The 14,958-nt window shown below is 38.3% G+C and overlaps 1 protein-coding gene across 1 annotated transcript in view; it reads left to right on the top strand.

Moving 5' to 3' along the window:
- Positions 1-14,020, top strand: part of LOC146333182 (protein mono-ADP-ribosyltransferase PARP6) — a 29,796-nt gene extending 15,776 nt beyond the window's left edge. The window contains exons 18-23 of the mRNA XM_084720513.1: positions 1,941-2,013; positions 5,452-5,521; positions 7,008-7,087; positions 7,455-7,518; positions 9,569-9,653; positions 11,048-14,020. Coding sequence (XP_084576639.1) covers positions 1,941-2,013; positions 5,452-5,521; positions 7,008-7,087; positions 7,455-7,518; positions 9,569-9,653; positions 11,048-11,150 — 475 coding nt within the window. The 3' untranslated portion in view covers positions 11,151-14,020. The remainder of the gene's footprint in view (positions 1-1,940; positions 2,014-5,451; positions 5,522-7,007; positions 7,088-7,454; positions 7,519-9,568; positions 9,654-11,047) is intronic.
- The last annotated feature ends 938 nt before the right edge of the window (positions 14,021-14,958 follow it).

The following is a 14,958-nucleotide window of genomic DNA, read 5'->3' on the forward strand; positions in this document are numbered from 1 at the left end:
AATCAAGCATAGTCACTAAAATGCATGCATAATTTAGCATTACAGTGGTACACTCTGTCAAACACGAACACGTCTCAGTGTAACACCTGGTCATTATGTTGCGGATGGAGGAACCACTCTAGCAGATTTTTATGGAATCATAACAAACAACAGCACAGAGCAGTGGCCATCCTCTTGGACAGAGAAGCCACCTCGCTAAGCCAGCTCATGGAGCCAACACTGTCTGCGAGATAGAGATTTGTACTGTAGCAGATGGGGCTTTGTTGAATATTTTAGATACACATGGCCCATCTGGGCACATGCAGGGTACAACCACCTCATGACCAGCGCTAACAGTCTCTCTTTGTGTTGGTTAATACTACAAATTTAATCATTCTCAACAGGAAACGCCAAAATTGTATGTCAGCTTGGCTGCCATCATTTTTTATTAATATAAATAGCAACATACAAAAGATAAATACATGTTCAGAGTAGGTTTAATGACAAGGGAGTCCATAAATTAAAAACTTTTCCCAGTTCATTTATTAGGTTTCATATGGCTTCAAGACAAGTTAAAAATAACAACACTCGTGACATTGCTGTGCCTGTTGTGTTTTATTTTAAGGCAGTCCAGACACTTGCACTGGGAGATGTATTCAAACAACCCATCCAGAACTGGCAGCACTGATCGATTGTCAGCTTTTATCTTCATCATTTGATACTTTTTTTAGTATTAAACGATACAAATTTGGATAACTATGATGATATAACAGAATGTCCCAAAATATCCTCGCACAAACTCTATAAATAAATGATGGATGACTACAGTAGCTCTTTTGTTGTTGGTAGAAGAGAGCTTGAATCTTCTGTTCTCATGCATTTGTAATTTTAGCTTTTACAAAATACACAAGGTTCCAGATTTCCAGGTCTGGTTAAGTATGGAAAAAGGTAAAAAGAGTATGGAAAAATATTTGCTTCCAGACTATTGCCTCTATTCTGTTTTTAATATTGAGAATTTCTAAAACTATATTGATCACACAAGTAGGCTTTTTCATGGCTTTTGGAGCAGGCAGACAGTGCAGCCAAAATGTTTACCACTGCATTTTCAGTTGCCATTTATAAAAGACACTAAAAATGTGGAGGAACAATAATAATAATATATATATTAAAAATTTTAAGTGACAATAATAGGTAACACCAGTTAGTTTACTTCTTCTCTCTGTGTAGAAGTAAGCAATTTGCATGAGCTACAGTTTTTAGCTACAATCCTCTGGCAATTACTTGGCACTATAATAGCATACATCAGAATATAACACACGTTAACAGTTGGATTTTAATCCTTTATTGCTTATTTACAAAATAAGCAGAAATCTTTTAAGCTCAATTTTTGACAGTTTTCTTTTTACAGTAATAATTCATGACACTTTCAAATCTAGTAATGAAAAATAATAAATACTAAATGTCCATCTTTTAATCCTTGTGTAACACCTTTGTATTAAGGTGCTTGTAATAAATAGTAGTTAATAGATAATAAAGCCCTTATAGGTTGCTAATTAACATTAATATGTTTTAATTACGTTATATAACTTATTATTACTTAATATTAAAGTATAAGACTTTTATAAGCGCCTGTAAGAAATGTATTAACACAGTTTATAGACTGCTTCAAAACGTTAATCAAAGCTTTATGATTTTCTCATAATTGGTTATGATAATATTACAAACACCTTTATTGATTTTAACTAACATACTTATGTTATTGCTAAACCAGGGCCTTATTACCTGATAACAAACACTTATTACAGGCACCCTAATATAAAATGTTACCCTTTCTTGAACAGCATGGATGTGGCCACTACACGCCAGTGGCTGCACACTGAGATCCACTCCGTTTATATTCACGTAGCACTTTGTTTTATCTCTCTCTTTCTCATCTCTTCTTCTCTCTACACTTGCTCTAGTGGTTCCCATATAGAGAACTGGCACTCTGTTCTGAGAAATGGACTAGTCAATGCCTCTTATACCAAACTGCAGGTACGTAATCCTGGCAGTTGGCTGGAATTTACGATGCATCTCCTCTCGGACAGTAAACCTGCTCTCAGACAGAGCAGGCTCGCTGTCCGGCTGATTCATTTTTGCAGTTAATGGATGCCAGCTTCCCTTTCGTCAGCTTTGCAATTGGCATTTTAGCGAGCGGGGCACACTGGGAGATTTTCCTTGCCAATGTCGGCCGCTTTTTGCCTCTTGCTCTGCCGGCAGCAGCGGACAGCATGTCTCTTCCTGTTGCAGGACAAAGGGAGGGGGCTGTGGTGTCAGCTGTGATGTCAGGAGGCTGCCTGTGTGCCCTGTTGGGGTTAACCATCTAGAGCACTGCGTAGGTTAGGTGTGACGCTGAAGGATGCAATGACAAGGTCCGTGGTAGTGAGTATAGACTTCCTGTGGGTGATTAAGGAGGGCTTCCATAAAAGGTCAGTAACTGTCAACACTCATTATCTATTCAGACCTGGGTCAAGTAGTAGCCTCAAATCATTTCGGTAGTTTTAAACGTAGATGATACCAAATGGGTACAGTAGACCATTGATTCTCAACCTGAGGTCCCGACCCTCACTAGGGATTGCCAAAGCTTAGCAGGGGGTCACCGCGTCTTGATTTTAAGGGATGTAAGAAAAGATTTTTAAAAATATACAGTAGGCCTATGTCTCAGGATTAATTCCCTGCATTCAGAAAGTACACAGTTAAAAAAAACCTAAGGAGCCCAAGACACTGAATTTGTACAAAAAAACTCAATAAAGCAGAAATATGTAATATATCTACTGTACTGAATCATAAAATGACCACGATATGTCATCAGAGATTCAGGAAACATGCTAAGTTGAAATATCGGCTTCTCTGACAACAACCCTACAGCTAGCAGCAAAAAAAAATTAATGCCATTCACATAACAAGACTGTATCTGTTTATGAGCTGTAAAAAATCATGAATTATCTTTTAGAACACTGGTTCCCAACTTTTTCTGGAGTATTTCTCCTTAAAATATTTGTGATTTTAAAAAATACATGATACTGACAGATAGAAAATAAGATCTTAAAATATAGAAACTCACTCATTTTACACAAACTTCCTGCAGTTATTGCTCTCACTATTTGGGTTAATCTTTCAGTTTATTAGCTGTTCTTTACTGTTATTGCTATGCATTGAATATAATATGAAATATCCATAAAATATGTCACGTAGTCAGGGGTCATCAGTTTACTTAATGATAGAGGCATCCCTCAAGAAAAAAGGTTGGGAACCACTGCAGTAGAGCAAAATCAGGAATGTAAGGATCATTTCAAGGCAGAACCAGACACTTGTCTTCTAAATGTATTCCGGTTGTACTCGGGTTTGCATCCATCTGCATCTTGATATTGTTCTGCCAAGGTTGGTGTTGCACTGTGTGACCCAAGTCTGCGGAAGATAAATATATAATAAAATAAGAAAAGAAGAAGTGAGCACTAGAGAACGCCGAATTGGCTCATTTGCACAATACGGCCGATAATGACTGCTTGGAGATACACCGGCATGTCCTGAGAAAGGATTAAAGACAATTAAATGTGAAATCTCAAGGATCTTTGAAACTTTCATGCCAGCCGTGATTGCTCTATCATGCTGATGTGTTTCATTTATGCCTTCTTTGTTCTCCAACTTTTTGAACTCTCCATCTTTGATCTCGCCTCAGTGCTCGTCTGCCTCCTCTCCCGCTCTCCTCTCCTTTTCACCTTGAGCATTGACACCCCTCCTTCCTCTGTCATTGTGTTTCACAGGAGGAGGAGGAGGAGGACTGAGTCTGCCTCCAGCTCTAGCCATCACACCAAACCTCTCGTCTTATTGTTCCTTTTGATTTCTTCCACGTCCTGACCTCAATGTCCTCACACTTCATTCCTTAGACTCTCAAGTCACACTTTGTTCCTCCTGTGGCTTATGACCACTTGTCCATCTTATACCTTTGGTCCTTTTGTTTATCTTCATCCTGGACATTTCTTGGAGGCTCATCATCATTATCATTATCCTCATACTTGCCAGCATGCATGGTCTCATTTCTCATGTCAGGATTGTTTGAATACCCAAACATTTTCTACCTAAAATTTAAGAGCATCACATTGTCGCGCTGCTACATTATGTTTTAAGGAGAAAATATGTTGGCAGTTTAAAGGGTTTGGATTATTTGAGGTGCAATGGTATGAGGTACTTATCAATAGTCAGTGTAGCAGCTAAAATAGATGGAGGTCAGCAGGCCCCCAGTTTGAAGAAGCAGGAATGGGGCATCAGCACAAAAGCTAAGCAATGAACTGCTGTGGACACGTTCAGCATTAAAGAGTATTTCAGCCACTTAAAAAAGGTCCACCTGAAAAAAATCTATATAAATTTAAGTGCACACCATATTTAGGATATTTTCACCACCTTACTTTGCTTTTAGACAGCATTTTCTGATGGTAAAGTGCTGTTATACAAACTACATATGTCTCTCTACACACCAACCAAACTCCATAGATGAAATCAGTCATTTTAACTCACAGAACACTGTTAAGGTTACAGGGTAGTTTACAGGTTCTACTGCTGCCTCAATCAGCTATTTGCTTGTGTAAATGTGTGACATCAGTGAATCTAAAGTATTCTTTTAAAATACTGAAGTCACAGAATAACACAAATAAGATCAAGGCAATGGTAGACCAGCAATTCCTGTGTTGTGTGAGGTAAAAATTACTGATTTCACCCATGAAGTCTGGTTGGTTTGGAAAGAGAAATATTTGGCTTCTATAACAGCAGTTTCCAGTTGGAAAAGGCAATCTGATGACAAAGTAAAGCAATGACAATATTCTAAATATAGGATACACTTAAACTGATATTGTTTTTTTTTTTTTTTGTTTAACTGGAACGTTTTTTAAGTGGCTCAAATATATTTTGTTGATGACCCTGTCCACAACAGTAAAGTTCTTAGGTTCCTTGCCAGTGCCCTTATCTGCTTCTCCAAACTGTTGGGTTGTCAACTTCCATCTATTATATGTAATACACTGATTATCACTAAGTATCTCATACATCCTCATTTAAAATAATCTGAAATATCTCCTTAAAGGTGTGAGTTACATGCGTTTCACATCTCTGGAATAATAAAACTGTCTTTTCCTTCTTTGGCTCTTTGCCATTCACCATCTTTGGATTTTCGTGTGTGTGTTTGTGTGTGTGTGTGTGTGTGTGTGTGTGTGTGTGTGTGTGTGTGTGTATTTAGTTTGCTTGGTTGGTGGAGTTTGCCAGGTAAACTGTCACAGAAACATATAAAACACAGACATATACATTCTTTCCTGTGATTTAAAGGCAATAGGGCTGGTATGTATTGCACTGTATGTGTGAGTACATCCGTGTTTGTGTATGTGAGGTTGTCCTGTGCAACTGCTCAGTGACCGTACCTTCCTTCCTGCTCTTTTCAAACCCAAGCTGCATGGGGCAGCATATGGAAAGGGCATCTATCTGAGCCCCATCTCCAGCATATCTTTTGGATACTCAGGTAGGAACGACTCATTCCTCCCCCACCAGCCACCGTTTACCCTTTTTCTTTTTTTTAATCACCATGTTAACCGAGTATGCTCTGTGTTTGTAACATGGCCTGAGTATCATTGTGGAACACTTCATTTTCACATATGGGAGCTGTCCATTCTATCCTGTTGTCGTGCTCTGTGTTGTGTGTCCATTTTGGGTGCTAGGCCCTGGGCCTTTTCTCTGAGCTTATGTGCTGCCTCCCATACCATACATTATGTTGTGGCTGTGTACAATGGGGCTGTCAGTGGATCTTTGTGTGTTACTTTGTCCGTTGTTGGCTTTTTATATTGTTGTCATATTTTTAGGAGGAGGTGTTGAGGCATTCAAACAAAATTTTTAAGGGGTAGTTTGGATTATTTGGTATAGGGTTGTATTAGGTACCTATTGGTAGTTAGTGTATTATCTACAATACTTTGGCACACCACCAGTGTGGAGAAGCAGAGAGTACCAGCACAGAAGCAAAGCAATCAACTGCTGTGGAAGTGTCAGCAACAAAGGGTATTTTATCCACTTAAAAAAGGGCTTGCTATTTTTAGAACATTTTCACCTTTTTTGTTTGCTGTCAAACAGACAGATACAGAAATTGCTCGTTTTTTCACTGCCTTGATCTCTCACTTTGCATGTGTTATTGAAAATATTCTAAATATATCTTATACTGATTTATTTTTAAGGTGGACCTTTGGCTAAAATGCCTGTTGTTGCTTACCCTCTCCACAGCAGTACATCGCCTAACTTCTGGTGCCCCTCTCTGCTTCACCTGTCTAGGGGCGTGCCGACCAGCATCTACTGTAGTTAATACACTGACTATCCATAAGTACCTCATGCAGTCCTACATAATCCCAACTATGCCTTTAAATGCTTACCTTACTTACTTTCAATTGTATACTTCCACTGAAACATGATTTCAGAGGTTTGTTTTAAGGGCCTAGTTTAGTAGTCTGGTTTTGTTGATGGTTATGTCGTCAGGAAGTCAGCAGGTTGCCATGGGGCCCACCTGCTAGCACTATCAACAGGCCCCAAAGTAATGACTAACCAGTTTTAAGGATAAGTGTGAAATTCATTATTCTAAGATAAAGACTGCATAAAAATGCAACAGTTGCTGCTATTTAGTTGATTTGCCTTCATCTGCCCTTGCTCAATCAAAACGGATAAATGGCACAGACTATCAGAACTAACGGTAATATCTTAAGTATCAACTTTTGATAATAAAAATGATAACAGCTATACTTGCTGTGTCACCTTTTTGTCTCAGTACTGAATGTTGCATTTCATATTGAAATATTAAGCAGCAATTTTGAGCAATAACCTTCATGTGAAGGTTGGCACTGTGGGTAATAATTTCTCTGTACAAGTAGTTCAAGAGCACTTGAGGAAGGTTTTTCACAGCTTGAGTGAGTCGAGGTAAGGTCGTTGTGACTCAGGGTTGTTTGTTCTCTGTGTGCTGCTTCTTGCAGGAATGGGGAAAGGACAGCACCGCATGCCCACCAAAGATGAACTGGTGCAGCGCTACAACCGAATGAACACCATACCACAGGTGAGGGGAGACATGTTACTGCCTCGCATGTACTGAGTTTTTAAAATAAAGGAAATACTGTATCATGTGAGCCCAGATTCTGATTATACACAAGATGTGTTTCTAAATGGAAGGAGACAAATGAAGGAGGGATTAGAAGCCTTGAAAGATGACGTTGGTCTGTTTCTCATATGGCAGAATTTAAAAATGTTTTGTATACTGAGTTGAACTGTTTCTTACATTCATTATGCTCTTGATCTGATTGTTAACCTCTGTACAGTTCCAGTGTTTGTAATAATTGTTGTTAAAACAATAATGTGGATGAATTCATTAGCTCAGTTATATCATCGTCTTTATTGGACTTAACTGTCGTCTCTTTTTTCAATAGAGCCGTCCAATACAATCAAGGTTTCTTCAGAGTCGAAATCTGAACTGCATCGCCCTGTGTGAAGGTACAGTAATAACAAGCAGAGAGTATGATACACATTAAAACTGAGAATATAAGGGATATTTAGCATTCATCTCTTTAATAACTTTCTATGATTTATAGTAGAGTTTGCAAAGTAAACTGTCATAGAAACACACAGAACACTTGCTGAGATAACGGTGGGTATGTGTCTATTAAAAACAATATTATGCTGTATGTTTGTCTCTAAACAAATAGAGGAGTCTTCATTCTTTTAATAAACATTTAATTTATTGGATTAAATATATAGAATTATTACATGGAGCACCCTTATATCTCAGTTGGTAGAGTGTGTGCCCCGTGTACTGAGGCTGGGAGTTCTTAGCAGTGGCCGTGGGTTCGTCTCCTGCCTGTTGGCCTTTGCTGTGTGTCATTCCCCCACTCTCAAATGAATTGATGTGCAACAATATGTATAATAGTTAAAGAAATATGATCATCATCATAACAAGAAAAAATATCAAAAATGAACAGGAGAAATAAAACACTTTGCTTAGGATATACAGTACTGTGCAAAAGTTTTAGGCAGGTGTGAAAAAATGCTTTAAAGTAAGAAAGCTTTCAAAAATATAAAATTTAATTGTTTATTTTTATCAATTCACAAAATGCAAAGTGAGCAAACAAAAAAAAACTAAATCAAATCAATATCTGGTGTGACCACACTTTTCCTTCAAAACAACATCAATTCTTCTAGGTACACATGCACACAGTGTCTGAAGTAACTCAGCAGGTAGGTTGTTCCAAACCTCTTGGAGAACTAACCACAGATCTTCTGTGGATGTAGGCTGCCTCAGATCCTTCTGTCTTCTGGCTGTATGTTTGGGGTCGTTGTCCTGCTGCAGAATAAATTTGCAGCCAATCAGACGCCTGCATGATGGATAAGTATCTGCCTGTATTTCTCAGCACTGAGGACACCATTGATCCTGACCAAATCCCCAACTCCATTTATAGAAATGCAACCCCAAACTTGCAAGGAACCTCCACCATGCTTCATTGTTGCCTGCAGACACACATTATTGGTCCACCCTCCAGCCCTTTGGCGAACAAACCAAACTGCCCTCTGCTACAGCAAAATATTTAAAATGTTGACTCATCAGTCCAGAACACCTGCTGCCAGTTCCCCAATCCCTCTGTTTACATGCATAGTTAAGTCACTTGGCCTTGTTTACATGTCGGAAATATGGCTTTTTGGCCACAATTCTTCCATGGCAGACTTCTCCAGACAGTAGATGGGTGTACCTGGGTCCCACTGGTGTCTGCTAGTTCTGAGCTGATGGCACTGCTGGACATCTTCCGATTTTGAAGGGAAGTTAAGCATAATGTGTCTTTCATCTGCTGCACTAAGTTTCCTTGGCCGACCTCTGCGTCTGTGGTTCTCAACATTGCCCGTTTCTTTGTGTTTTTTCAAAAAAGCTTGAACAGCACATTTTGAAACCCCAGTCTGCTTTGAAATCTTTGCCTGGGAGAGACCTTGCTGATGCAGTGTAACTACCTTGTGTGTTGTTGCTGTGCTCAGTCTTGTCATAGTGACACTGACCTGTGACATGAAACTGTCTTTCACAACCTCGCCTTGGTAGCAGAGTGTTTCAACCTACATATGAAACTGATAATCATTAGCACCTGTTTGGTATAACTGGTTAATCAAACACCTGACGATGATCCTACAAAATCCCTGACTTTGTGCAAGAGTACCTAGAAGAATTTATGCTGTTTGAAGGCAAATGGTGGTCACACCAAATATTGATTTGATTTAGATGTTTCTTCTGTTTGCTCACTTTGCAATTTGTAAATAGATAAAAAAAAAAAAACAATTAAATTGTATATTTTTGAAAGCACTCTCACTTTACAGCATTTCTTCACACCTGTCTAAAACTTTTGCACAGTACTGTAATTGAGTTTAAGCAGTTAAGATGTCATGTATCTTAAGTTTTGTTGTTTAGTACCAAAACAACTGCAACAGTACTATTACAACCAATAATGATATTAGAAGAAGAAGGCACCATAAAAACTCACTTGATATTTTTGGTTTGTTTAAACAGTGATAACATCTAAAGATCTGCAGAAACACGGCAACATCTGGGTGTGTCCAGTTTCCGACCACGTCTGTACTCGCTTCTTTTTTGTGTGAGTATCCCCAACATGTTAATTCCTTAATGACTTTCACAGAATTAAAGTATAGTAATTCCATCAGGACAAGAGCCGCCATAGCAGCCTCTGAAATCTGAAAATCATTATCACAGAGTCATAAATGCAGTTGTCCCACATCCTGCATCATCATTCAAATTATCATTGAATAAATTATGTTGATGGTTGAATGGTGCTACCACTCCACTAAAGTGGGTCCCTATCAGGTCATAGCCTTTAAACATGAATGTTTAAAACTGGAGCTGAGCAAATAAAACATGGCTGCTCAAGTTAGTGCTGTGAGTCCAAGGTTCGGACACACACATTCACCAGATGGCAAAGTGTATTATCATGTCCACTGCTGTCTTCTGAGTTGGAAATTAAATTTGAGATGGCCTGCAATCAAATTTAAATTACAGCTAAATATAATTCAGTTCTCAACTTGTGCTCAGCGTATGGTTGTATTTTAAGCTCGAAGAAAATGGTTGATATGGTTAGAATAAAAAACAAGATGACTTGCTGTGTGGCCTGACAAGGCCTCCTCTGACATTACTGTAATTCAGTTGCATCCCAGGCAAGAGCAATTCAGAGGCTCATTTGTCTATGGAAAAGTTTATTTTTGTATCATCAGTATTATGCCTTGTTGATGAGGTAAGAATAAACTTAAAGGGATAGTTTCAATTATTTGCAGTTAGGTTGTACAGTATAAGGTACTTATTGACAGTAAATGTATTACCTACAGTAGATGAAGGTCAATATGCCCCCAGTTCGGAGAAGCAGAGAGGGGCACCAGCATGGAAACTAAGCAATGTATTAGGTCCACCTAAAAAAATAGTGTCAGTTAAATTGTGCAGTACATTTAGAATTCTGTCAGCACTTTACTTAAGCCTTTTCTGTCAGGAAATCACAACTCTATACCAAACTCCATAGGTGAAATCGGTAATTTAACCTCACAGAACAGGTAATTTCTCCTCTGCTGCTGCCTCGATCTTTCAGTTTGTGTGTATTAATATAAAGCATTTTCCGGTCAGAAAAGCCCGTCTGACAGAAAAGTAAAGTGGTGAAAATATTCAAAATATAGCTTACACATATACCTTTTTTTAAGTGGTTAAACTACCTTTTGTTGATAATCTTGTCCACAGCAGTTCATTGCATAGCGTCTGTGCTATTACTCAGTTAACTAGGCGCATGCTGACCAGCATCCATTGTACATACTACACTAACAATTGATGAGTATGTCTATTAATTCATTTGTCTTTAAACTGCACCCTTATACTACCAAGTGGTAGCAGCATGCAAAATAAAGAAGAAAGAAAATGCTAAAAACTTACGTTGCTATTGTTGAAAAGATGAAAAGAAACCATGTTTCAGCTCACCTGTGTGTGTGTGTGCAGGTATGAGGATGGCCAAGTAGGAGATGCCAACATCAACACCCAGGAGCCTAAGGTGCAGAAGGAGATCATGCGTGTGATTGGGACCCAGATCTACTCCAGCTAATGGAGGTTCTCCATACGTCTCTCTGGTGGAGGCACATAGGCAGGCAGACAGTGAATGTTTGGGCGAGCCGACCTCAGGCCTGATACTGAAGGCCGAGGGAGCTCTGGAGCACATTATTTCTAAAAGTCGTTTTGTTCTGGTCCTATCATTTTCCTCTCTCTCTACTTTGTTCCTTGTCTCTGAGTGGTTTCACATTAACATCTTCATTTAACCTTCAGTTGGATTTAAACTGGTTAAAGTCAGTCTGCTTTCCTCCGTTCAACTCAGTTTCCAACAGAGCCGTAACACTGATGAAGAAAAAAGGAAGTAGTCACTGGTGTAGCTCTCCATACATACACACACTTTAAAACCCAGGGTCAACTGGGCTTTCTCCTTTCTTGCTGCACTCTTACTGATCCTTTGGACTAATTATCTCTATTTATCATTTCTCTTTGTGAATATCTAGTAAAAAAAAAATCATCCTGAATGATAATTAGATCAGTTTGTGGCAAATAAGTGATGGATTTACATGCACATAGAAGTTTGTTCTGTTATTGTGTTTGCAAAGGCATTATCTCTGATCTGTTTATTTAATATTCTTTGACTAATGACATGAATTAAGGTCAGTGACATGGTTATCTGAGGGGTGAGCTCTGCTCTGTCATTTTGTCCTTGTTCGCTGGATGGAGCTCCCAGAATCCAATAAGCGAGGTGTGGCTTGAACTCAAGTCACATACACTATAGGCACTTTGTTTTTTGATAACATTATCAAGTATAAAAATCCAGCCATTAATATATTCTGATTTTTTTTATTATAGACTTAAGACAGTTCTGATTGATGACGCACTTTCAAAACCTCACAGCCCCCAAATAACAAACAGTGTAAAAGATGTAACATGGCAGGGTCGATTACAATGATGATATTTTTGGTATTAACGCTTAATGAAGTGATGGCAGAAGGGCTGGTATTACTAACAATCCCACTGAGAATCAACACTCTTTTCACAACTTTGAGATGCTTTTAGTTTACTGTTTCATTTTGAAGAGGCTAGCTTCTGTCTGTCTAGCTCATTGACTGTAAATAAAGATGGACAATGCGTCTCCACTTCCTCCTCCTGTACAAAAATTAAGCCAAAATGTCACAGATATGAGACCTGCCATCTTTTGCACTGGTGACATAATTTGGAGCCAGAGTCTGCGCCGCAGTGATCAAAGTTGGAGTTGTGCTTTCAAGATCCGCCCACACAGGTGGCTGGTTCAGTCACAATCAGGACTCAGCTGTCAATCATGATGTGAATCCCCCTTTTTATACAGTCCAATAATGAAAATCATAATTTAATAAATACTTGAAGATACTTTAGAATTAAAAGAACTGCCTAACATGACAGAAGCTAAGTTAGTGCATAATTTATTTCACGTGTAATGTGATGTTTTACTTTGGCCTATGTTCTATAGGGGGAGGGATTTATGTCCTATACTGCAACCAGCCACCAGGAGGTGATTGAGAGGTTTTGGCTTAATTTTTGGGGAGCTTTCATGTTGTCCATCTTTATATATGTCAAAGCTCTCGCCTGAAAAGCTGAAACATGGTACTTGTGTATTTTGAAATTCACTATACCTACTAGAAAAGTTTGAGCAGCTTGACACTTTGAAGATGATAAAACCGATTATATTTGTTGTATTTATCAGCAGGACTCATAAGGGTTCGCTCTGTGTCTGTGTTTAAGACACATGAAAGTTGCAGTTCTTCAATAATGTGAATGAAGCAGTGCATCAAGGCTCAGTTTCAGTGGGTTTGGCATCCCTCTGTTCTCTAGTTGTAAATAAATTGCTTAAAGGATGATATATCAGGCTGAAATCTTAAACTGATCAAATTGAGGCTGTGAGGTTAACCCCTCGACAACAGAAATATACAGTATAATGATGAAATTACACACACTTAAACAAAAAACAAATGAGCAGTGGATTGGATTTAATCTGTGGACATGTTATATCTGTTGCCTATGTTCTATGTTCAGAAAACTACCACAGTCTGTGCACGATCATTTCGTTCAAGTAGTCATCACTTTTTCTTTAAGTGGTGGAAATCTTTTCTTTGTGTATGAACTACACTTCCCATTGGATTCACAACCTACAAAACCCACTGTACAGAAAATCATGGACAATTTTACCAAACTATCTACTGACAGTATCCAGTCGAGGCGAGCTCACATCCTCCCCAGCCCTGACTAATGGACACTGGATGAAATAGATCTGCATTAATGTGCAACTCTATGGTTTCACCTTGCAGAATGGCAACCTTGTATAGCTAATCAAGTTTATCAGTTAGTCATGTACTGTATGTATGTATGTACGTGTGGGTTTGTATTTTCTTGACATTATACTAGACATTGCACTTACTCAACGTTTGCCTAAACTGGAGAAATGGACTGTTCTCGGACCTGCAGCAGACGGGTGGTGGAGGAAAAGGAGAGAAAAAAATATTTATGGAGTCAGCAAGACTATAATATCTAACATCTTAACCATGTCTGTACTGAGATGGGCTTTCAGTGTCTCCTGGAATGGAAAGTTCTGACTGCTGAACAGACTTCTTAGGCATTGAAAGAGGGCGAATTGTAGATAAGGACACTGGAAATGTCGTTGAAATGTATTGCCCGGGAAGAAGTGGACATGTTTAGCTTACTCATTGTGTTGCAGGACTGTGCTAATAGCTGATGCCTGTTTTTGCCAAGAGGTTTGAGATGCAAGTCTCTTTGAGAGTCTCTTCTCTGACTCTGGTGAGTAATGTTTTCAAAGATGATGTTGACGACAATGATGGCATTTATGATGATGATGATGGACGGCGACAATGCAGGAAAAAAAAGAATAAAGCCTGATTTTGCACAGTTTTACACACGGTCTCCTTTTCTTTGATGTCTCTGTGGAAAATAGTTGGACCATTAAATGTAGAATTGTCTATTGTGTCTGAGTCTTTGTGCGAGCACTTTGGGCAGAAGGGGGCACCATTACTCCACCAACATAATGTATAAACAGACCACCTGAGCCCTCTTTTCGACTGAAGTCTCGTCTGAAGACCAACCCAGAGAATTTTCCCCTATTCATAACTCTCACGTATAATTACTTGTAAGAAGTTGATGCAATTATAGGTGAATTATAATGTTTTGTATAATTAGTTTGTGGACCTTTTCCATGTGAATCAAATTTCCTCTGAGGTTCATGTGCTGACGTAAATCAATTATCTGCAATCAGCACTTCTATTCATAGAGACATTATGTGGCCTGCATTTAAAAACAATTGATTGAAACATGCTTGACAAATATAATCTATCTCATTCATTTAGCAAACTATGCTCCCATAATGATTCTCATATGAAAATATTATATTCCTGAATGATACTCCTGAAGTAAGACACATAAATAAGGTTGGATGAATAATACTCATAGCCTGGTTAATAAATAATATTAAATAAAATTTAAAAAAACATGTTTCCTGAAATTATAGCTCAGTTTTTCAGAATTCCAGACAGAGAACTGAAAAGAACTAACCATTTTTTAAAACTTCAGGAATCTCTTGCAAAATAAAATAATGCACTTAAAACAATGTTCTCTTTACAAAACTCATTCTTCCCACCAAAACTGTACAGACAGCTGCTGTAAATATCTCTTACAGCATCAATTTAAACATTAGTGTAAAAAATATAAAACTCTATTATCAAAATACTGTGATACTTATTGACAGATTTATGTAGAAATTATTTCACTTTTTCTCTTTTAGAAACTGTTGTCTTGTTGTACTGTACTATAATACAATTGTGTGACTGACACAATCA

This window comes from Lutjanus erythropterus, chromosome 1, assembly GCF_056507025.1.
Source record: "Lutjanus erythropterus isolate fLutEry1 chromosome 1, fLutEry1.hap2, whole genome shotgun sequence".
NCBI lineage: Eukaryota > Metazoa > Chordata > Actinopteri > Lutjaniformes > Lutjanidae > Lutjanus > Lutjanus erythropterus.